We start from the raw sequence: 25184 nt of genomic DNA, 5'->3' as shown, positions 1-25184 counted from the left end.
GCTTCTTCTAGAGATCCTCACACACAAGGAAAAGTTGAATCACAGACAACATTTTTATTTCATGATGAATTACATCCAAAGATGTAAGGATGCAAATTGACAACATATGACTTTTTGAACGTCTTGTCAGCAACTATCATTACAGTATGTGTGGTCAGGAATGACATAATATGTGGTAAAAGAAGGAGCAGTCTGTGTCCTTTCTCTGTTCCTCCGCAGAATGAGGTCGGTGAGAAAGTACATAATTTCATTGTTTTCCCTCAGGTGTGTGTTACGTTCACACGAGAATACAAGTTTCAAGTAAATGTGTCTTGGTACACATGAGAAATCGTACTCCTCGGCATAGCCAGTCCAAGACTTAAACAGGGGTAAAAGGAGAGCTAGAAGAGTATTTTAGCGATGGAAAGTTATTTAACAATGTGGTTTGGAGAATGTGTTGGGTAATTGTAGGGTTTAGAGCCTGCCGATATCACTGCAGACTGTGTAGGCCCCTCAGGGTCATGGTGTGGCATTGCCTTTGTAACAGAGGTGGTTCAATGAGCCATGCTTGCATGTTGAGTAACTTTGTCCGAAACCTAAAGACTTGCGTTAACTTCCCAAGCTTAGGCTTTAGCTCAGTGAGCCAAAACAATTTTGTGGTGCGCAGACGACCAGGGCTGCAACCGAGTCGGTCCCATCGGTGCCAGTCATTCAGTTGATGCCTATTAGCTGCTGGGGTCATTGTGGAGAGGGAGAGGAGGTCCTGAAGACTTGCGAAAGCTCCCCAAGCTAATGCCTAGGTTTCAGACCACCGGGCTAACACAGACAACCCAGATTAATTTAATTTACACTAATTCAGTACAATACGGTGGATCAAGTAATCAACAATCACAAAACAAACCATTTCTGTGCACTGCCATTGTGGCTTGTAGCATTTATTTTTTCTGAAATAGGTTGTGCTTCAGACTATTGAGGGTAGGGTAAGTCACTTAAGCTTATTTGTGTCAAACCTGTTACAGTTGTGTAGGACATTTCCATTTCGATGGCAGGCGCAAACTTTTTTTCCTACTGTAACTTCCAGGTATAAATACAGACTGGATTCTGCAAACACACATTTCACGCATCTGTTCCCTCTCTCACACATTGCTTGTGACATTTTCAGGTGAGTGTTGAATGAAGGGGATCATGATTTTGCATTATTCATGCTCTCTGTAATCCGAGTGATTTCTCTTTATTTGAGCATGTTATTGTGATTACGCAACGTTATTTCAACAATTCTACTCATCATGGCTATCCATTGTGTTGACACAGTGAAATTATACAAGGCCGCATGATTATGTTTAGTCTGTATTAAGATTTTTTTTAATGTAGCTATTGTGAAAGTTACCTGAATACGATGTGTTGGACAAGCCAAAATAAGATACTATTGGAGGAGATTAGCGTCAATGTTAACATTTATTTGTACCTTAGACAAAACATGCTAATAGGTTTTGGTCTACTTGCCTAACAAATTAATAGTTAATGCTGAAATCAAATATAATTGTTTTATATCATCAAAGAAATATACTTTTCATAAACATTTTTATATTTATAAACATATTTGAAGAAACATTTCCTTTTCAACATTTCTTTGCTCTTACCATAACCTGTTTCACCGTTACAGTGAATATTGCTGGTAGTCTGTGTTCTTTTAAACATAATAAACTTCAAACATCACTTGTGGAATACTACCCCCTCTCTCTGACATTTGTTAGCTTTTTTTTCATTTTCTAGCATCTCATCCTCTTAAGAACAGGAAGACAGAAAGCGAGCAGGAGATACGGAAGGTGTAAGGTGAGAAAACTGTCTGTTTTAACGTGTGACCTTTACATTTTAGGAATGTACTTCTTTGCTTTCAGCTAGAGTTGGCAACCATTCTGTGTATCAGAAGGGAGATAATTCAGTGGACAAGTGTCTCCCAAATTGGGGTGCGTGTCCCCCAGAGGTACGTACAGTACGCAAAACTCAAGACCATGGTGTAATCTGGTTTGGTGTAATCTGTAATGGTGGATTGTTTGTAGCTGTGGTGTATAAGCTATTTTATAGTGTAGTCTAATGATCATGTACCTTACTTCTAAAAGCGTAAAAAATATCAATACTGTATATCAGTTGGGTAACACAGATTGTAGGCATATAGCAAAAGGGTGAAAGGGTCATGATAGGTCTTAATATTAAGTAAACACAACTAAGAAAATAACTTAGTTTGTAATGACTGCTTTAGTGAGGAATCTGTTAAAAGGTGTTAACAGGTGTAAAAGTAAGTATTTAAAGCATCACTAAACATATAGGCTAAAACAATCCAATCTTTCTTCTACACATTTTTTAAACATTATGTTCAAGATTACTTTTAACTTCTCATTGAATGGATTATTCAATGACAACCCAGTCGACACAATTCTAACACTGGGCACGTTCATTCACAAAATTGAAATGACTTTGGTATGATATCTATCACGGTTAGGGTAGATTCATTTGAACTCACTATATTCAAGGAAATACTTGGTGAAAAAAATGTAATAATTGAAACTCTGAAATATCTATGCGTTACTAAAAAAATGTACAATCTCATTGTAAATGTAATTCTTTAAATGATTTGGGTTTAGACCCAAGACCTGATATTCATAACATGATGGACTGTTGGTGGATTGAAGTCTCATGATGCAAAAAGGTCATTTGTGACGAATCTGGGGGCTTGTCCAGAATTTGTCTTTTATCATTAAAGGATACTGGGATTTTTTTAAATTTATGTCAAGAATGTGTACCGGTATCACATGTTGCTGTGTCATCAAAATGATCATACATTCAGATTTGTCTGACGGTTGTCAATATCTGTACATTGTTACCACAAAAAAAGCAAATTATGGAATATAGTAATATTTTCGGTACCACAATGTCAAAGACGATGAATCACCTTACAGGAATTACACTGTTATACTTTGGTCTTTCAATTGTGTTTCTTTTGATCTGTGAGAAAACCAGAAAGCATTTTCTCTCTATGAATATTTTTTTGTCAATATAAAAATGTAAGTATTGAGGCTTACACTACAATCACAACATGCATTTAATCTGCAAATCACCAAAATATTCCAGGTAGATTAGGTTTTTATTCAGTTAACCTAATTTAAAGATCAGATTAGGATGAACAGATTAATACATGCACATTTTTTTGTATTGTAGTTTATAGAATAATACATGTAGGTCAAATTCTGGCAAATGCCAATAGTGATGTACTAGTCATAGTTATAAATGGAAGCTCTGAGTCAGTGTGACATGATTGTAGGGTGTGGGATCTTCTCACTCCAGCATTTACACCCTTCACTTGTTGTAGCTGGATTTACGCTGCACACTAATGTGACATTAGTAATCGTGAGTAGTAGTTCTATCTCAATTGCTTTTTATTTGTATTTAATTGTATTTGTACTATTAGGGATCCCGATTAGCTGTTGCCAAGGCAGCAGCTACTCTTCCTGGGGTCCAAACACATAATGGCACTTACATTACACAAAAAACAAATAATAAAACAGTACATCATATAAAAGTATTACACCACTACATATCTACAATACAAAATGTATAATACCACCATACAACAATATTACAATGTACGTGTGTGTAGAGTGAGTGCGCTAGCGTGTGTGTGCCTCTGTGTGTGCCTCTGTGTGTGTGTGTGTGTGTCTCTTTACAGTCCACCTTGTTCCATAAGGTGGTTTTATTCTGTTTTTTTTAAATCAGATTTTACTGCTTGCATGAGTTACTTAATGTGGAATAGAGTTCCATGTAATCATGGCTCTGTGTAGTACTGTGCGTTTCCCAAAGTCTGTTCTGGACTTGGGAACTGTGAAAAGACCCCTTGTGACATGTTGTGTGGGGTATGCGTGGGTTTCTGAGCTGTGTGCTAGTTTGAACAGACAGCTCTGTGCTTTCAACATGTCAGTACCTCTCGCAAAGACAAGTAGTGATGCAGTCAGTCTCTCCTCTACTTTGAGACAGCAGAGATTGACATGCATGCCATTGATGTTAGTTCTCCATGTACACTTAAGGGCCAACCGTGCTGCTCTGTTCTGGGTCAACTGTAATTTGCCGATGTCCCTCTTTGTGGCACTTGACCATATGACTGGGCAGTAGTCCAGGTGCGATAAAACTAGGGCCTGTAGGACTTGTTTTGTTGATAGGAATGTCAAGAAAGCAGAGCAGCACTTTATTACGGGCAGACAACCTCTCCCCATGTTAGCTACTGTTACATCAATGTGTTTTAACCATGACAGTTAACAATCCAAGGTTACACCAAGCAGTTTAGTCTCCTAAACTTGCTAAATTTTCACATTATTCATTAGAAGATTTAGTTGAGGTTCAGGGTTTTGTGAATGTTGGCCCAAATACAATGCTTATAGTCTTAACTATTTTGTTCTAGCTTTTTACTTGTCAGTGCTATCTGGGATCTTTGGGACATTCCTAACCTTAACCCCTATCCTTACCCTAACCCTAACTCTAACCTTAACCCTTACCGTAACCATTTAACATGTCAACCTTTATGGGGGTAGGGACGTCTTAAGGATCGCAGATAGCACAGGCCATTCTAAAACTGACTGCAGCTTTTTGTTAAGTGATTTCACTTGCTGTGATAGCTGATGTTTATAATGTTGAGCCATCAGCATACATAGACTCACAGGCTTTACTCAGTGCAAGTGGCAGGTCATTGGTAAAGATTTAAAAACATGAGGGCCTAGACAACTGACCTGGGAAATGCCCAACTCTACCTGGATTATGTTGGAGAGGCTTCCATTAAAGAACACAAAACAGCAACCACAAGCTTCTTATTATCAATTTATTTCAGCCAATCATCAGTGATTTGCCCTTCCCTATAAGTATGCTGAAAGTCAATTGTTGATTTGTTTACTCTGTAATAGCGTTGTATCTGGTCAAACACCATTTTTTCCAAAAGTTTACTAAGGATTTGTAGCAGGCTGTTTGAGCCAGTAAAGGGTGCTTTGCTATTCTTGGGTAGCGGAATGACTTTTGCTTCCCTCCAGGCCTGAGGGCACACGCTTTCCTGTAGGCCTAGATTGAACAGATGGCAAATAGGAGGGTCAATATAGTCCGCTATCATGCTCAGTAATTTTCCATCCAAGTTGTCAGACACAACATTTCTGCAACTACCGCCCCCTTACAAGCAACGTTTGAAATATGTTCTACCTTCTTGTGGCTTTGAGTCAGTGACTTATCACAGAATGAAATGTTACATTTGAGAAGTTAGACAATTATTTATTCACCTCTTCCACACTCACTTTACGGAATTCAAAATTACAATGCTTGTATTTCATAATTTGGTAATTTATTAATGGATGTGTAGGTTCAGGGTTTGTTGTTGGCATGCCTAAATTGGCTAATCTTGCCAATAAAAAAACTATGAAAGTAGTTGGCAATATCAGTGGGTTTTGTGATGAATGAGCCATCTGATTCAATGAATGATGGAGCTGAGTTCACCTTTTTGCCCAAAATTTTGCAAACTCTGGAAATACAGAAGTTGGACATAAATGTTCAAGAAACATCCTAACTTTGTAATATAAACTGCAATATCTTTTTTTTTTTATTGTCTGTAGGACTGGTATTATATGACCATCAAATTGAAAGTTAGTCTTCATGCTTATTTTACCATTTAGATTCATTCAATAATTTTGGACATAAATGTTAATGTAGCTGTGTCTAAGTCACCACTACAGTATAGTATTTACTCTAATCTATTTTTATAAATGTTTTTCTTCTCATTCAAAAAGAAAAATGGAATTAGAAGAAAGCATATTATAAATTGAACATAATATAATATTGGGGGAAAAAATCATATTCTGTTTAATACTGTCCTTTGTGGATCAAAGATCAAAAAGAATGATTACTCTGCTTATAAATTCCTTCCTCCCCTACTGTAGTGTTATAGGTCAAAGAAAGCGAATCTACAAATCAATATCACCCACAGGTTCCTTCCAAAGCGCCAAGATCAGACAGATATTTTAGATATGGAAGCATAGTGAGTAATAAGAAAACTCAATGAGAAAAAAGTTTCAATATGATACAGAATTAATAACTTTCCATATGTAGTTGATTGTAAATATAGCATTTTGATAATCAAACCCAGTCCTAGACTGTAGTAAAAGCTGAACGTAATTGTCCTCAGTTGAGAGAAGTGTTGAAAGAAGTGTTAATATATCACAATCTTCTACTTGTAATGTCATTGTAGCACATCCATTCATCAAATCACACCCTACAAACCTGTGTGACATAAACATGTACTGTAGCTCTCAATTACAAATCCAAAAGATGTGCTTATTCATTTAATGCCTGTTTTATGTGACTTGATTCAATTGTCACTTTGCATTACAACAAATACTTTGCTTTGATCTGAGCTTTCTGTAAAGCAGAAATGTTTGGTTTTGCTAGTGAAGTGGAGATAAAAGTGAGAAGCCACAAAGAGCTTCAGTACTTTCTCTTTCTACTGAATTCCTGTTTCCTCTTCCTGGGTGAGAGCGTGCATTTGCAAATGTACACAGTGGTCACCCATAGACTTTTAAACATTTGAGGTATAGAGTTCTATGAGGTTGCCTTTAGAAGCTCTTGGGTAGCACTTTATTTTACAGTAATAAATGACCAGATATTTACATATTTACCTAAAAATGACATGATATAATTACATGTTTGTTTCTTTGGGAGTTTTAACAGATTTTGGTACCAAGTAGTCCTTTCAAGTATACTAAGCACAATAACGTAGCCATTGATACCACATTATTTCCTTCTAAATACAAGGTGAATGCCACTGAAACAGTACCAGCACCAGGGGTACGAGGGAAAAAAAGAATTGGAGCACCCTCTCCCCTTCCCTCTTTCCTGTGCTATATTTTTGAGATACCTGCTGCTATCAGTTCATCTCTGTACCCTCCACTGTCTGTGTAGTCAAAGGTTGCACCTGTGCACAACCACAAAATCTCTCAGCCCAGACTGTGTTTGAACTCCTCTCCCTTTCATTATGTCTGATAAAGGAACAAAGATACCATGCCTCCAAACCTGTAGCTGTCTAACATTTACCAAAGAGCAAATTTGTAACCCCCCCCCCCCTCTCTCTTATTATATTATATTGTAGCAATATGTTGTTTTAATGTCATACATTGAACAATATGCTGGACTGAATACAACATATCCTTACAAATAGGAACATACCTACATAATTGGTGCCCTGTGTGGAGATGATCTATTGCGATGTGTGTTTATTTACGATTGTTTATGTTGTCTACACATTTGCAGCGTGAGAGTCCACCTTTATCCACCACCACCCCTGCATTCCTAGGGGTAACATGCACTTAGCACTAACCATCCATTTATGCTCTTCTGCACCAGGCCCAGGGATGCCACAGACTGAGAGTGAGAGGTTGAAGAGTGAGCGACTGAACAGTGGGCGACATCAGCAGCAGCGAGAGCGGCGGGGTGAACAGGGAGAGGAGCCAGACGCACGTACCCAGCCCAAAGATTCTGCCTCACCTCAGCTCTGTGCTCGTACCTCTGTTACGCAGGTACTGGTTGAGCTGTTACTGTGGTTTCAAGCAAAATTTGAGCCAGATTTACAAAGAAAAATAATAATACATAACGAATACTAAAATAAACATGAATTGAAAGTTAAGAGCTCAAGCTAAAGTGTACATCAATTGGTTTCATACCGTTTGCTTTTTCATTTGGTTTTTGGTCTACAATTTTTTTGTATAATAATACTAATTTAAGACTATTAAAGCTAGAATCCATAAAAATAACAAAGCCACACCCAGCCTCTGTTTCGATAAAAAGCTGAGGGATGGACCTAAAGAAATGGAACCACTCTCAAATTCATAGACTACGCTATGGATGCAAGGACTGGCCATCCATGATATCAAAATGACCGTTTTAACCATGTTTTGAGGCTATACAGTGGTTGTTTACATTTACTTTATTTACAAACATTGAAGGAAAACAAACTTTTATTTTGTGTTCTGATGGGGTGCGACAGTTGAACTAAGCTTATCAGGCCTTTATAAGTTATTGTCTTCAAGAATCAATGGGTAATTGTTAAGTCCAAACATTAATGTTGCAACTAAGGATTCTAGCTTGGAGGAAATATTTATATTTTCATTACATGGAATATTTGTTGTCCTTATAGTGAGAGGAATGATGTAAATACATGTCCATTATTCATAGATGGGCTTCCCATTGATGATCAGACATGGAGGTTCACTTATGGCCTCGTCTCAGCTCCAAAGCATATTGTCACAGCAGGTATGATATTCCTTCTTATACCTCCTATTATAACGCGTCCCGATGCCCTATTCTGACCTGAGATACATGTAACCCATACATTATTGTTTCAGTTTCACTGACATTAGCACAAGAAAGTTGCTTGTATTTGCTCGGAGAACTCCCTGCTGGTGAAAGGGGGTACTGTAAGTATCTTGTTGCGTGTCCTCCCCAGTGTTCCAGTGAGGAGGAGGGGAGACCGGTCCTGCAACGGGTGTCTCTGTGCCCCCAGTTGAGCCAGCACAGACCCTCTGTTCTACGCCAGGGTGTTCAGGCTGCCCACGTACGACCGCAGGGTACGCTTTGCTCTGACTGACTCTCTGCAGCCCCCTTGCGTACACATGTTTTTTATTTATTTTTTATTCCACCTTTATTTAACCAGGTAGGCCAGTTGAGAACAAGTTCTCATTTACAACTGCGACCTGGCCAAGATAAAGCATAGCAGTGCGACAAAAACAACAACACAGAGTTACACATGGGATAAACAATAGAACAATCTATATAGTGTGTGCAAATGTAGTATGTCTTAGGAGAAGATATAAAGCCAGCTTGTAGTCCTAAAAAATGGAAATGAGTTTCCTCTGGTTCGTTCAGCCATTCTTATGGGGAAAATGAATGGGGAAAGAATAGGGTTTTGGGAGAAGGTTAACACAGGCTTAGGAGATCTTATACGTTTGGTTATATGAGATAATATCAGTCAGTTGACATGACATTTATGAATTATGAAGCCTTCATGTGCTTTTTTTCATTACATACAGTAAATGCTTCAAAATGCACAAAAAGTGACGTTAGCTGATGAAGATTATCTCATAGAACAAAACGTATAAGTTCTCCTGAGCCTGTGTTTACCACAGACATATAAAACTCCATTCATTTCCCTTTAGGCTTTGTTCCACGGACCATGGCGGTGTTGGTGCTTACTAAAAGACGCCATTATTATTGCTCTCTATAAAACAGCTCTTTATGGAGAAAGACCTACTGTAGAAACACTGTCCATGACCCTCAAGTGTATAATGGATGTATAGAATCCATAACTAACCCCACAGTACACTTCTGTCCGCTTGGACTGACACGCTGCAGCATCCTTACATTCACAACTGGACCATTAAATCATTGTCAAAACATTTCCCCTTTTCCCTCACCCTATATAATGTGTGTGTACAGTCACACTTTTCAATGGAAACACTAGCGGCTTTAAAAGCATGGTGTCATTCCATATGTTGCATACAATTCTATACAGCCATTATACTGTACATTATTCAAAGGAGGTTCATGGAAAGTGTATCTAGGTCTTTCTCCATAAAGATCAATTTTTCTCTACCTTCTGCTTCTCCAGCACCATGCACTCTAACAGAGGCCAGTTCAGCTCAGCCCATCTCACTGTGCAAGGTGGAGGTGGACACAGGGAGCCGTGGACAGTCCTCTCCCCCACACTCTGAGCACTCTCCTGGGCCAACTCGTCACCCCTCTCCCCTGAGGACAGCCAGTCCTAAGCAGAGCTCCATCATCACCAGGCAACATGAGTGAGTTCCGCGTGTGTGTGTGCATCTGTGTGCATGTACGTGCATCTAAGCTTGTGCGCGCGCATGTGACATGAACAGAAACTGCATAAACAATGCCAGGTTGGTTTGATTGATTGCGTTAAATCCTAAGTTTGTAATATTCCTCCCCTCATTCTGCAGGGCAGGTCACCCAGCCTTAGAGGGGTCCAGTGCTCTGTTTCTCAACGGACTCTGCTGCTGGCCTGGCTGCGATGCAGTATTTGAAGAATTTCCCAGTTTTTTGAAGTAGGTAATGAGCACCAGTATATTTCATTAGTCATTGTGATACAGTTGTTGCGCTGTTGTTTATAGTCATAACTGTGATGCTCTTTATGGTGTTTCCAGACACCTCCACTCTGACCATGGTCATGGAGACAGAAGCATTGCACAGTGGAGGGTACAACAAGACATGGTGCAATTCATGGAGACCCAGGTTTGTTCCTGTAGTTCTACATATTATAGAGTTTTACAGAAAAACTACAACTAGTGAACACAGACAACCGAGAAAGGTTGTAAAGCTCCAAGTCCAACTAAGTGAAAATGCGGCCCTTAATGAACATTCTCTCTTTTTTAGCTGACTGTGGAAAAACAGAAACTCTTCGCAATGCAACTTCATCTGCACCTATCTGGACACAAATCAACTGTCTTGGTAACTTCTCAAGGCTTCCCTCTTTTGGCTAATTCCCTCAAGTGACTATAGTAACCGGCCATTGTCCATTATCCTGCACTTTTTAAGACAATTTCTATCTACCCCAACTTGTCCTTGTTGAATGTCTGTGTTGTTGGGTCATGGTCTCTCTCCCTGTCAGAAGGCAGGTTCAGACTGGCCCTACAGGCACAGCCTGTCACTAGGCCTGCCCCAGAACCCAGCCCTGGCCCGGGTGCCAGATGGAGTGTCACGCTGCACCACTAAAGAGCCAGAGGAGGTGGTGCAGCACGAGTATTGGCCCTCTGCTGCTCCCCACCACCTACGGCCAGGTAACACTGCCCCCCCTCCCGCTCTTCTTAAGCCCGAGGGAGTTCCACTCCATTTTGTTTCTGAATGCCACTCTGAGTGCATTCCTACAAGTGTTTTGCTTGTCTGTTTTGGTAATGTTGCCTTTCGCGTTGCTGTGAAATCTGATCCAAACTCAAGACCTGGTATGTTTGCTTTCGTTGGCCTTCCCACAGATCTTATCCCGAGTGTTGAGTGTTACAAATACAACAACATTAGGCCACTGTACACCTACGCCTGCATGATAAGATGGGTGAGTTGTCTGATTTAGACAGTAGTGTCTCTCTGAACACTTGTGTAAAAGGAGCACTTGAGAAAAGTGAAAGGTAGACTGCCGAGAGTCTGGCTGAGTGGCTGAGGAACACACAGTTTGCTCAGTAGTTCATGCGTCCTTGTTGGACTGCAAGACAGCGACAAGTGTGACATTAATATAAAATCTGTTGTATTGGACTACATGTGTAGCAATACTTCAATCTATGTCTAGACCTCATGTGAGTTCTTTCAATTGCACAAGCATATTGTGACTGTCCACCATGTCTGTCTGCAGTCTATACTGGAGTGTCCAGACAAGCAGCGCTCTCTGAATGACATCTACAACTGGTTCACCACCATGTTCTTCTACTTCCGACACAACACGGCCACATGGAAGGTTAGGCTCATTATTGGATCATTATGCTCGCTTTCATATGAGTCCTATATTTGAGTCTTAAACAATATTAGCTCCTGAACTGCTTACACAAGCTGTATTCATTTGCCACCACAGAACGCTGTCCGTCATAATCTTAGCCTCCACAAGTGTTTTGTGCGAGTGGAGGGAGGCAAGGGGGCCGTCTGGACAGTGGATGAAATGGAATATCAAAGGAGAAAGGGACAAAAATACCACAGGTAGACAGACCTATGCTTTGGATGTGCTCTCTTGATTCATTCTTAGTTTTGCAGCTTCATTCCAACTCAACAAGTGAGGGTGCTATTGTTAACCCTGTTAATAAAACACAGCTTAACCCACCCGCTAACAAAGGCATGTTTTTTAAAATTATATTGTAATAATATGAACCATCTTTTCAGGGATCATCATGTGAAATGGCTGGCACCCTACTCCTTATTTCGTCCAGAGGAACCTTGAACATAGCCACCCCTTCAGTGAATGAAAAACTACTGGAAAAGGAAGTCACTAGGACCTATAACTGAATCAGGTATTTTTTAACAGGGCTGGAGAAAAAGCCCTCCAGGAGGGTTGACCAGTCCTGGTCTACAGTATCTACAGAACCTATCATCACCTTCTTTGTTCAGCAGCAGATGGTGCTCCAACATAGCACAGCCCAGGACTCTTTTGCCTCTAGACTCTCTTATCATGAAGATGTGTGCACGGCTGACGGCTGGAATGGCTATATGTTTTGCAGCATTTGAAAGAAAAATATATACTTAGCAATCATTTGTCAATCAAAACATAGTGAAAAGGTAAACAATTGTTTTGTTGTGTTGGCTACAACATAGACAAACCTCGTATGAAATATAATGAATTTGTACCTTTGAAATAATGTCAGATCATCACTCAATAAGTCAGACAACAAACTTCTGGCTGATTTATTGAGTGGGTGAATAAAGGTTGAAATCTCATTGTTCAACGTTTTTACCAAATATTACCCAAATGTCCTCGTTGAAATGAAATGGTGTGCCCAGTGGGGTGTTACAGCAAGAAAGTACAATTTTACATTGTGTACAACAACAAAAAATACTCTGCAATTAAATGTATCTTTGGTTATATCTTGTGGATGTGATCTGTCTAATCAATCTATCCTTTAAAGGAAGGGGGTTACTCTGATATCTCATCAAAACAATGGATCTAACATTCCATTGACATCAAGCTAAATATTGTCTATACAGTAGCATTTGGTTTCTAAACATCTCCATTGTGTTTTTTTTGTTCCACTGCTATTAATCCGTTTTGCCACAGACCCAGCAGTTGTCCTTCTGTGTGAACCAGGCTTTCCCTAGAAAGGGTTATCCAGTTATTTATATCCAGAGTTACTTTTCTAAAGGACAACATGTCTTTATCTGGTGTGCATGGGTAAGCATGAGACTGTTTGATATGAGCAAACCTCAGTCTGGACCAGATCCATGGAAGTTAATGCTAAGTTAATGTATGTGCTTTCCAAATTCAAAAGTATACTAAAACCATTTAACTGTAATTCCATATTAGGGGGGGGGGGTGTTTTTGCACATTCCTTTTCTCTACCAGAGAGAGAAAATGCACCCCCCCAATATGCAAATTACCCCCATATTTGTTTTAAGTCTGTAAAGTGTCTACCTCGTCTCTCTCACTGACAATCTCACATCCACAAACCTGCTAGCTCTCAGAAAAGGTCCTCAGGCAAGGTATTTTTGACAGGACAAGACAGAGAGAGTACAGTAAATATGACACATTTCCACTTTTCAGACCTTGATTACACATTTCAGGGCATAGTCATAAATAATAACTAGCAATTGCCTGTTCAAGGCAACCACTAACATATAAAAGTGTTCACCTGTAAATCAAGAACAAACTGATTTCATATCATGATTCACATTTTTACTCATAACAGATACATAGATACATCAGATTCACATTCTGACCTGTACTTATAGCAACGTAACGTCCAAAAGGACCATAATAAAATACAGATTTTGCAAGCTAGCACTTAATCGGCGGGTATGTTTGTGTATGAATGGATAAGTGTACCCTTTGGATAAAACAATTTGGTTCTGTTATCATTCTGTCACAGCTCAGAAATACTGTATGACCTGGTGACTGCAGTCTTGACAGAGTTGTAGTCCTTTTCCAGCTCTCAGTGTTTTGCTGTTGGGAATTATGGTTTCAAAGGTCCCAGACGAGTATCACAGCCCTCCAAGCCCAGCCTACGGGGGACACACTTGAACCCAATCTATAATTTTTTTTATCCTGTTTTATATATAACGGGATTCATGTCTGATTTGAATTTTATAATGATTGCAAGATATAAATTCAAAGGATTTATTTCAGAGAAATGGCATTGTCTGTGTCTTCCCATAAGTGATTCCTCTGTGATGGTGCCACTCAATCTTTGAGAGAGAAGACGGTGTATCTAAACAGAGAACATGAACAGAAAGCTGGTTTCCATTTCACTGGATGGGGTTGTCCCACCGGAGGCCATGACAAGCTTCTGATGCCGTCTGACAGCCCAGAACTTTCCACCACTTTGATGCCATGACATTTGAATGGAGCAGCCTGGGGGGAGACAGATGATAACTTGCATGAGTTTACCCATTTCTCTGTCTCCTGCTGGCGGGCTGTATAAAGTATAATTGCTCAGAGCATGATTAAAGTCCTTCAGCGAGGTGTAAACACATTAAACACACCCCTTGAACTCCCTTAGCAGTCAAAAGAGAGACGCAACACCCTTGTGACTTTGAAACATATCTCATAGCCTCAGATAAAATAATAAAAGAAAAATGAATTGTGATGTGCTTCACAACAGTTGACACAGAGGGACAGTTTATACTACATTTAAGGTTAATCCCTTGGGTGGATTTACATGCCCACCGGTTCTTGGCTATTGCAATGGAATTGTCCCATTTTGGCACTAAACATGCTTTTGTTAACAACAATACTATTGTCTGTGATTTCACACAGCAGAGCTACACATAGCTATGCATCTACACTCATTGACTCAAATACACACGCACACACAACCACAATGACAGACAACCCCCTTCCTCACCAGCACATCGGCATATTCACCCACGCATGCACGCGCACGCACGCACGCACGCACGCACGCACGCACGCACGCACGCACGCACGCACGCACGCACGCACACACACACACACACACACACACACACACACACACACACACACACACACACACACACACACACACACACACACACACACACACACACACACACACACACACACACACACACAGATTCTAGTAGAGAGCAGAATGATGCGTAGCCCCATCTCCTTGGTTATGACAGAGTTATGCAAACCAGATGAATGGCTTGATCCAACACTCCATGCCCCATTGCCTAAATGCTATCCACCCCAATATCCCCCCTCCACGCACACACACACCACCACCAACACCACCATTCCGCTAGGGTGAGAGGTTGTTAACGTTCAAAGAAACCACACTGGCATCTTTTGAGTTGGGTAAATTAAGTCCGTTGTGGTAACTTGAACAACTAGATGTTAACGGCCTTCATCCATGTCTAAATGTTATGGATGTTTTCTCCCCCCAAAAATGTACTTTGGAATTATTGTATATCCTTGCACAAGAAGATTATTCCCAATATGTTTTTTTTAAGCCTGTTGACAATCATTTGTTTTAGCTGTTTTCCAAACATTCCCATCCCTGATAACCTACTGAATGTCAATAAAACTATAACTATATGCTATAAACCATTACAGTAATCCAGATAAATTTGAGCTGATCTGTCTCATTACTTTTGAAGAGCTATCTTGGAGAATGATCTGTGCCAAATGAAAAGAGCATACATCATTGATGAGTTAAAGCATTACCAGAAACATATTTGTTTGCAGTTTCCTGCACTTAGCACTAAGGAATGATAGATTTATACTTTCATTGGACAGATGTTCCAGACTCCCAAATTCCATCTCTGCAGCCTGAGTACTATCATTAGTATGCTTTGGAGGAAATATGTCCAACAACTTGCCTATTGAGCAAGTTATGGCTCTGTTATGGCTAAAATGCAGTGGTGTAAAGTACTTTAGTAAAAATACTTTAAAGTACTGCTTAAGTAGTTTTTTGAGTATCTGTACTTTACTTTATTATTTATATTTTTGAGAACTTTTACTTCACTACATTCACTACATACAGTACAAGAAAATATTGTACTTTTTATTCCATACATTGTCCCTGACAACCAAAAGTATATTTTGAATGATTAGCAAGACAGGAAAATTATCAAAATCACGCACTTATCAAGAGAAAACATGTGGTCATCCCTACTGCCTCTGGCCTGGCGGACTCACTAAACACAAATGCATATTTTGTAAATAATGTTGGAGTGTTGGAGTGTGCCCCTGGCTATACATACATTTTAAAAACAAGAAAATGGTGCCATCTGCTTTGCTTAATATAGGGAATTTTAAATTATTTATTTTAGCAGTAACATTTACTTTTGATACTTAAGTATATTTAAAACCAAATACTTTTAGTCTTTTACTGAAGTATTATTTTACTGGGTAACTTTTACTTTTACCTGAGTCATTTTCTATTAAGGTATCCTTACTTTTACTGAGGTATGACAATTGGATACTTATTCCACCACTGGTATTTCCTTTCACCCACTGGTTATTCAAACTCAGAGAACTAAGGCTTGTGAAGGCCAACAACAACAGGGTATGTCATGTCCACAATACATATTCACAGAAAAGTTTGATATTTTAATGTTTTTGGTCAAAGCACATAGAAGGTTGGTTCAACACCAGGTGGTGATTTTTTCGGTATTGAGGCAGCAAGTTTGTGAGAGAACACCCACACGCAGAGGTGGCATCTCAACTCCTGGACCTGTATCCTGTTTTACATCTCGTAAGGGATATTATTAATTTCCAGCTCAGGAAACTCTGTCACACACACCCTGAATGTAAATGACACTGGTGTCTAGATCAACCCAAGGTACTGGAATCACCCAGCCAATGAATGACTTATGTGGCGACTTAGGAATGTCAACGAACAACGTTTTTAAAAATCATTTTAATTTGATTCTTTCTAATATCCATGTGTTCATTATGCATTTTTAAACAAATATTTCCACGAACATCAGATCTGACCGTTTTATGCATAATTATTAATTGTGTAACTTTTGCACAACGTTGGTTTTTCACCCTAAGAACAACCAGGGCTATGGTTTATAATTCATGATGATTTATCATACCAAAACACTCAATCTTAACAAAACACAATAATCAGCTTAGTAAAGGAAGAGAGTTTAGCTGTCATTGCAGTTCAATTGAAGTAAAATTCTCCATCATTCTCTGTCATCCCAAAATATGAATAAAGGCAGGTGGTAGTCACACTACATTTCCTTTGGGCCAGTTGACCTAGGGATCACACAAAGTCACAGCGCCATCATCAGTCATACTGTAGCTATTGCTCTATGAAACATCAGGATGATCTCTCCTAAAATGTGTCTATATTTCTATCCCTACACTTTCAGGGATACACTGACTCAGAACAAAATACATTAAGGAATTTAGATGGAGATGACAATGAACGAGAAAGGGAGGAGGGAGACAAGTGGGCATGGCCACTGAGTTCATGCTGTGCAATTTAAGAAAGATGTTGCTGCTGTCATTGTTCATGTGGCAGCGTGGGGTAATTCCAGTGTCTGGGAACTTCAGCGATTCCTGCAGCTTGGTGGCATACAACAGGCGAGTGGAGAAAGGGCAACCATGAGGGGTGGATAAGACAGGTATTCACATCACAGCAAAGCCATTCCTCACCTGCCTGTAAACTCCCAAAACAAACCAGGGGTCTCCATTGGCCATTGTGCAAAATGGTAGCTAACCTTCAACACTATGGAGCAAGATCTCAGTGAAAAATCTTCCTTAGTGAGTAACTGAAAGGCAAAGACAAATGTGGGTGGTCCCTTGATGTCAACTGTGTTAATCTACAGTGACAAAAAGGAAAGATGACTCATCATCATTGTGACCAAGGGGTGTCCTTTCTAGGTCCACCTGGGCACCGTGGGCCTACTTCATGAAATTCCATATACTCTCTACACGCTAATGATGACTCATTGACACTATACTGTTCTGGGAAGTAATGTCCACTGGGAACTAAGCTTTCCTTTTTGAGGAGGTGACTTATCCATTACAGGATTCAGTTCCAAATTGGTAGTGAACACCACATAGTATAGTACTGGCTCAACTATTTACACTTGTTTTAAAGTTTTCCAGAAAACACTCGCCTAACAAAATCTTAAGCAGGGACAACAGAGCGATGTCTTAAACAGGAAGCTACCATAGTGTCACGATCGTGTGGAAGAGATTCGGACCAAAACGCAGCATGAGGAAAATAAGCCATCTTCTTTTAATTAAATGAACGAAGATGAACATGAAACGAAAACACTAGACAAACAAACAAAACAACAAATGATCGTGAAGCTAAATAACGCAAGTGCACAGACAAGCAACAAACGTTAAACAAGACAACTACCCACAAAAGCCTACTGCCTATGGCTACCTTAAATATGGCTCCCAATCAGAGACAAATGAATGACAGCTGTCTCTGATTGAGACCCAATCTAGGCAGCCATAGACATAACTAGACAACCTCACAATTATCTATCCCATACACAATACAACACCCATAGACTAAACAAAACACACACAACATACAATGCCCACCCCAACTCACGCCCTGACCAACTAAACATAATCAAAATAACATAAAAATAGGTCAGGAACGTGACATAACCCCCCCCTCAAGGTGCGTACTCCGAACGCACCACCAAAAGTCTAGGGGAGGGTCTGGGTGGGCATCTGTCCACGGTGGTGGCTCAGGCTGAGGGCGAGGTCCCCACCCCACCATAATCAATCCCCGCTTCTTTATCCCCCTCACAATGCCCACCCTCCAAATAACCCCACCTAAATTAAGGGGCATCATCAGGATAAGGAGCAGCACCGGAATGAGGGGCAACACCGGAATGAGGGGCAACACCAGAATGAGGGGCAACACCAGAATGAGGGGCAACACCAGAATGACTGGCGGATCCTGGCTGGCTGGCTCTGGACGCTCTTGGCTGGCTGACGGCTCTGGACGGTCATGGCTGGCTGACGGCTCTGGACGGTCATGGCTGGCTGACGGCTCTGGACGGTCATGGCTCGCTGACGGCTCTGGACGGTCATGGCTCGCTGACGGCTCTGGACGGTCATGGCTCGCTGACGGCTCTGGACGGTCATGGCTCGCTGACGGCTCTGGACGGTCATGGCTCGCTGACGGCTCTGGACGGTCATGGCTCGCTGACGGCTCTGGACGGTCATGGCTCGCTGACGGCTCTGGACGGTCATGGCTCGCGGAAGGCTCTGGCTGATCCGGTCTGGCGGAAGGCTCTGGCTGATCCGGTCTGGCGGAAGGCTCTGGCTGATCCGGTCTGGCGGAAGGCTCTGGCTGATCCGGTCTGGCGGAAGGCTCTGGCTGATCCGGTCTGGCGGAAGGCTCTGGCTGATCCGGTCTGGCGGAAGGCTCTGGCTGATCCGGTCTGGCGGAAGGCTCTGGCTGATCCGGTCTGGCGGAAGGCACTGGCTGATCCGGTCTGGCGGAAGGCACTGGCTGATCCGGTCTGGCGGAAGGCTCTGGCTGATCCGGTCTGGCGGAAGGCTCTGGCTGATCCGGTCTGGCGGAAGGCTCTGGCTGATCCGGTCTGGCGGAAGGCTCTGGCTGATCCGGTCTGGCGGAAGGCTCTGGCTGATCCGGTCTGGCGGAAGGCTCTGGCTGATCCGGTCTGGCGGAAGGCTCTAGCGGCTCCTGTCTGGCGGACGGCTCTAGCGGCTCCTGTCTGGCGGACGGCTCTGTAGGCTCATGGCAGACGGGCGGCTTTGCAGGCTCATGGCAGACGGGCGGCTTTGCAGGCTCATGGCAGACGGGCGGCTTTGCAGGCTCATGGCAGACGGACAGTTCAGACGGCGTATGGCAGACGGGCAGTTCAGATGCCGCTGGGCAGACGGGCAGTTCAGGCGCCGCTGGGCAGACGGGCAGTTCAGGCGCCGCTGGGCAGACGGGCAGTTCAGGCGCCGCTGGGCAGACGGGCAGTTCAGGCGCCGCTGGGCAGACGGGCAGTTCAGGCGCCGCTGGGCAGACGGGCAGTTCAGGCGCCGCTGGGCAGACGGGCAGTTCAGGCGCCGCTGGGCAGACGGGCAGTTCAGGCGCCGCTGGGCAGACGGGCAGTTCAGGCGCTGCTGGGCAGACGGCAGACTCTGGCCGGCTGAGGCGCACTGTAGGCCTGGTGCGTGGTACCGGAACTGGAGGTACCGGGCTAAGGACACGCACCTTCAGGCTAGTGCGGGGAACAACAACAGGGCACACTGGACTCTCGTGGCGCACTCTAGGCCTGGTGCGTGGTACCGGAACTGGAGGTACCGGGCTGAGGGCACGCACCTCAGGGCGAGTGCGGGGAGAAGGAACAGTGCGTACAGGGCTCTGGAGACGCACAGGAGGCTTGGTGCGTGGTGCCGGAACTGGAGGCACTGGGCTGGAGACACGCACCATAGGGAGAGTGCGTGGAGGAGGAACAGGGCTCTGGAGATGCACTGGAAGCCTGGTGCGTGGTGTAGGCACTGGTGGTACTGAACTGGGGTGGGAAGGTGGCGCCGGATATACCGGACCGTGAAGGAGGACACGTGCTCTTGAGCACCGAGCCTCCCCAACCTTACCAGGTTGAATGGTCCCCGTAGCCCTGCCAGTGCGGCGAGGTGGAATAGCCCGCACTGGGCTATGCAGGCGAACCGGGGACACCACCTGTAAGGCTGGTGCCATGTACGCCGGCCCGAGGAGACGTACTGGAGACCAGATACGTTGGGCCGGCTTCATGGCACTCGGCTCGATGCCCAACCTAGCCCTCCCAGTGCGGCAAGGTGGAATAGCCCGCACTGGGCTAAGCACGCGTACTGGGGACACCGTGCGCTTTACCGCATAACACGGTGTCTGACCAGTACGACGCTTTCTCACTCCACGGCAAGCCCGAGGAGTTGGCTCAGGTATCCAACCCGGCTTCGCCACACTCCCCTTTATCCCCCCCCCCAAGAAATTTTTGGGTGTTACTCACGGGCTTTTCAGGCTTCCGTGCAAGACGGGTCCCCTCATAACTCCGGTTCTTCACTCCGGTAGCCTCTGCTCTCCTCAGTGCCTCCAGCTGTTCCCATGGGAGGCGATCCCTTCCAGCCAGGATCTCCTCCCATGTGTAGCAACCTTTACCGTCCAAAACATCCTCCCATGTCCATGAGTCCTGTTTACTTTGCCACTGTTGTTGGTTCCGCTCACGCTGCTTGATCCTGTTGTGGTGGGTAGTTCTGTCACGATCGTGTGGAAGAGATTCGGACCAAAACGCAGCATGAGGAAAATAAGCCATCTTCTTTTAATTAAATGAACGAAGATGAACATGAAACGAAAACACTAGACAAACAAACAAAACAACAAATGATCGTGAAGCTAAATAACGCAAGTGCACAGACAAGCAACAAACGTTAAACAAGACAACTACCCACAAAAGCCTACTGCCTATGGCTACCTTAAATATGGCTCCCAATCAGAGACAAATGAATGACAGCTGTCTCTGATTGAGACCCAATCTAGGCAGCCATAGACATAACTAGACAACCTCACAATTATCTATCCCATACACAATACAACACCCATAGACTAAACAAAACACACACAACATACAATGCCCACCCCAACTCACGCCCTGACCAACTAAACATAATCAAAATAACATAAAAATAGGTCAGGAACGTGACACATAGGGAACTAGGCTACCTATTTAAATTGTTTGGTAGACCAATTAACATTGCAATTGTAATTGTAATTGTCAATTTGGTCAATAAAAAAGTATTTCACATTTAAAAATGAAACTGGATTAAGTTTTCGTTTCTGATTCGTACTCATTCAATATAGTTCAGTCCCGAAATGCAAATAAAAACAGGACAGAAAGAACATCTCACATTGGTCTTGCTAGAGGAAAAAAGTGTTAGTTCCTATTCACTCTGCTCTGCCTGGCATTGAGGTAGTTAACTATGACATGGTTGGCTTGGTCAGAGGTAGCAAGAATGGGACAAGCGCCTTCAACAGTAGAGCTCAGAGGGCGTTGGAGGAAGAAGAACAAGCTCATAACACCTGCCAGCACTAATTTAACGCAAAATTCTAATATTGCCCGGATTTGTCATTCCGACGTTTTCAGGGGAGGATTTACTGGTAAATGGAAACGTAAGAGATTTCTAAAGCATCACGTAATTCCTATTGACTATAATTAAAGGAAAAACTTTTTGACAACTTGCGAAACCTTAACAAAGCAGCGAAGCCGAATTACAAGTTGCCTTACAGAGATACACATTTTCTACTTTTAGTTTGGAAGTCTACTCAACGCCACGGAATGTGAAATCTAGTCTACTGTCCATCGACATCGCCGGCAGAGCCAACCTGCATTTCAAGTGAGTTTAATACTAATTTATTTTTAGAGCACGTTTGTGTCACAGAGAAAGGCCAATTGTTGTCTTGAAAACGAGTCTACTTTTCTTGCAATACCATTGTGTAATGCATATTGGCCTGTGGCATCTTCAGTCGCAGTTAGAGCGCGCTAGGCTTACGCTATAGGCTACAAGGAGTCCAACAATTTCTAAAGCTTTATAGGTAACGTTATAACTCATAACATCCTCAGGATTCAGAAATAATGTCTTAGTCAAGTCATACTACAGAAACGGTGTTATAAAAAAAAGGTGTAGGCTACGTGTACTGCTTTGCCAAAATGTTCCAAAACCCTTACCATCCTGGCATGCGTTTGCTTATGAATTATTTATTTATGAAGCAGCTATAAAGACATTAGCAATAACGAGGTTATAAAGGCTTTATTAAAAACGTGGTTCAACGTAAGAGTTTTTGCCCCATCAGCCTCCCTCAAAATGATACAATTATGGCAAATGATTCCACATGCTCTGATGTTTCCTTATTTCACATTTGCAAATATGCCTACTTTCCTGATGGGGCTTTTATTAGGCTCTCTATCATCTCATTTTAGGTTTACTGATCTGATTGATAATGTTGGTATGAAATCACTCCCCACATGGCAGGCAAACTTCTGCCTGAGTTGATTATTTCTTATTTTCGTTACAAACTCCTGAGACAACTTTTTGAGGACCAGAGATGAGGTTTCAAAATGCACATGATATGTTTCCCGCTTAGTGTGCCTATGTATAATTCATACTCAGCTTTCCTGGCTGAAGAGCTTCTGCATAATGTATTTTAAGTTAAAAGCACAACACTTTTTATGACCTAGGGGTAAATCCATTTGAATTCAATCACTTTTTGACAGCATCCCTTTTAATTTAAACATAACTTTCCATACATGTTTGCTCATGGAAGAAGTAGTCAGAATGTGACTTTTTGGTAGAGCCCCACCGATAAGGGATTTTTGGATCCGATACCGATTTTAGAGTGGAAATATTAACCAATAACTGATATATTTGCCAATATATTTAGGAGCACCAGAAAGACACATTTTTTAAATTGAAAAACAGTGTGTTACTCTAGTGAAAGGAGAATAAACTGAAGATTCCAGCAAATAACGTGCCTCTGAAGACTGAACTGCCTCATGCTAGCCAGCTGGAAAACAACAACATAGGACACATTTGCAATATATTGATATTTAGGTATGTTTTCATCGATTGTAAGGCTGTAGCCACTGCGTTCTGGTAGTTGTCACTTGAAAGGAAAAACAGCAATCACTAAATTTACAGCTGGCACAGCGATGCGTCTTGCCCCAAGCATTGCCCCAGTGAATGGTCTTTGCGCCCCCCTGGATCCTTGGGATGTCCATTTCCCATTTGAAGTTGACATTTAAAAATGGTCACGGTAAATGGTCAGACACACGGTAGGATTGTCAAACGTTTGTCAATCTGTCAATCTCTTTTGTGTTCACACAGCAAAGACCTTGGAAGTCGCCAGCCACTCAGCCTTGTTAAAATACTCCAAACCAGAAGGTGGCAGTAGCGTTGTTTGGCAATGCATATCCGTGCGTGTTGCTTATGGTCTAGATTCTAAGCTTTCTGCGCTAAGGCTGCTATTTTGTAGAAAGCCCTTTTTGATACTAGCCAGATGGACACAAGCACCTTTATCTCTTGAACGTTTTGGCATTCAGGTCCAAAAAGTCACTTTCTGAGCACAATGGGCAAATATGTATGGAAGGTTTCATTCAAATCAAAAGGGGTGCTGTCAAAAAGTGATTGATTTCAAATGGATTCACCCCTATGGTCTCTGATTCACCCCTATGCTATCTGATTCACCCCTATGCTATCTGATGCACCCCTATGCTATCTGATTCACCCCTATGCTATCTGATTTACCCCTATGCTATCTGATTCACCCCTATGCTATCTGATTCACCCCTATGCTATCTGATTTACCCCTATGCTATCTGATTCACCCCTATGCTATCTGATTCACCCCTATGCTATCTGATGCACCCCTATGCTATCTGATGCACCCCTATGCTATCTGATTCACCCCTATGCTATCTGATGCACCCCTATGCTATCTGATGCACCCCTATGCTATCTGATGCACCCCTATGCTATCTGATTTACCCCTATGCTATCTGATTCACCCCTATGCTATCTGTCCATGCTCAAATAATGTCAGCACATATTATTATCCTCTTAGCTAGACTATTATTAGAATAGGGCCCACTCTCATAGTGTTGTTTGTGTAGTGTTTAATCTAAGAGATAAATGCAGGATGTGTTCAGTGTAGGCCTACTAGTTGTTCACAAGTTTTGTGGTCCTGTGACACGTGGTCATGTTGCAAGTGTTTCCCCTACCTGCACACTATCCCACATGACACTGGAAACTCTACACTAAGACCTTATGAACAAATGACATGAAGCTGAAAAAACACAAGCATGGACACACTGTAATTTCTGACATGGAAATATATATTCTACACTTACTGCTCCTCCTTTTTTTAGTGCGTCAAACAGTGGTCTAGCGTTGTGGTAGGAGCGAGGGCCTCGACAAATACATGAGGGGAAAACATGGAAAAGCTCTCAGTGGTTTTCGCCCTTTACAGCCATGGTTGAAATATTAAAGGATAGACTCAAGGACATCTCTTTAGTGAAATCATAGAATGGTTTTTCATTTTAAGTGTATGGATGAAAACGGGGGAAAAGAAAGTTATGGTAGATTTGCTAACACGTGCAATCCAGGGAAAAGGTCTGTGAGTGGTGAAAAGGCAGATTATGGTCCTTAAATGGATGTTTACCAACATTTACAACATTTACCAACATTCGGCATCCTTCTATAATTGTCTTTGCCTTTAGAAATATGTCAATATGGTAAGGTTGGTATGGTAAGATTTAGAAAACATGAAAGAAAACATGAAAGAAATCATACAGTAGGTTATTGGAATGTACTATTAATGATGGAACTTCGGTCACAGTGAGTTTGAAGAAAAAAGATTATAGGACTATTAAAGAGTATTAAATAAATCAAGCGTATGATAAAGGAAAGGCTCTCTGAAGCTTTTAATATGCATTATTTTCATAACGAGCGTTTAAAAAAAAGTCCATCT

General features: G+C 42.1%; 2 protein-coding genes across 3 annotated transcripts in view; both read left to right on the top strand.

Annotated features, from left to right (window-relative positions):
• The first annotated feature begins 1072 nt into the window (after positions 1–1072).
• Positions 1073–12622, top strand: LOC139556989 (forkhead box protein P1-like). Of its 2 annotated transcripts, none has more exons than XM_071371226.1 (14): positions 1073–1141; positions 1753–1812; positions 7402–7574; positions 8230–8307; positions 8501–8621; positions 9662–9848; positions 10008–10112; positions 10212–10299; positions 10441–10515; positions 10679–10844; positions 11037–11113; positions 11408–11509; positions 11624–11745; positions 11926–12622. In XM_071371226.1, exons 3-14 carry the CDS (start codon positions 7410–7412, stop codon positions 11981–11983), a joined length of 1344 nt encoding a protein of 447 aa, XP_071227327.1. In that variant the 5' UTR covers positions 1073–1141; positions 1753–1812; positions 7402–7409; the 3' UTR covers positions 11984–12622. The 2 variants fall into 2 exon arrangements, with proteins under 2 accessions (XP_071227327.1, XP_071227326.1); XM_071371225.1 differs by having other exon boundaries at positions 10676–10844.
• Positions 12623–21655: 9033 nt separating this feature from the next.
• LOC139556988 (semaphorin-3F-like) overlaps positions 21656–25184 on the top strand; it is a 106804-nt gene continuing 103275 nt past the window's right edge. Inside the window, exons 1-2 of the mRNA XM_071371224.1 lie at positions 21656–21830; positions 21971–22054. Coding sequence (XP_071227325.1) covers positions 21823–21830; positions 21971–22054 — 92 coding nt within the window. The 5' untranslated portion in view covers positions 21656–21822. The remainder of the gene's footprint in view (positions 21831–21970; positions 22055–25184) is intronic.

This window comes from Salvelinus alpinus, chromosome 28 (genome assembly GCF_045679555.1).
Source record: "Salvelinus alpinus chromosome 28, SLU_Salpinus.1, whole genome shotgun sequence".
Classification (NCBI taxonomy): domain Eukaryota; kingdom Metazoa; phylum Chordata; class Actinopteri; order Salmoniformes; family Salmonidae; genus Salvelinus; species Salvelinus alpinus.
The sequence above is the reverse complement of the archived record's forward strand: the minus strand, read 5'-3'. Positions and strand labels throughout refer to the sequence as shown.

Bases quoted from the DNA above. Each gene is read 5' to 3' on its own strand.
- LOC139556989 (XM_071371225.1), top strand. From the start codon at position 7,410: ATGCCACAGACTGAGAGTGAGAGGTTGAAGAGTGAGCGACTGAACAGT. The intron at 10,113-10,211 runs GTAGGTAATGAG...TGGTGTTTCCAG, and splicing joins GAATTTCCCAGTTTTTTGAA to ACACCTCCACTCTGACCATG. The intron at 11,746-11,925 runs GTAGACAGACCT...CCATCTTTTCAG, and splicing joins AAGGGACAAAAATACCACAG to GGATCATCATGTGAAATGGC.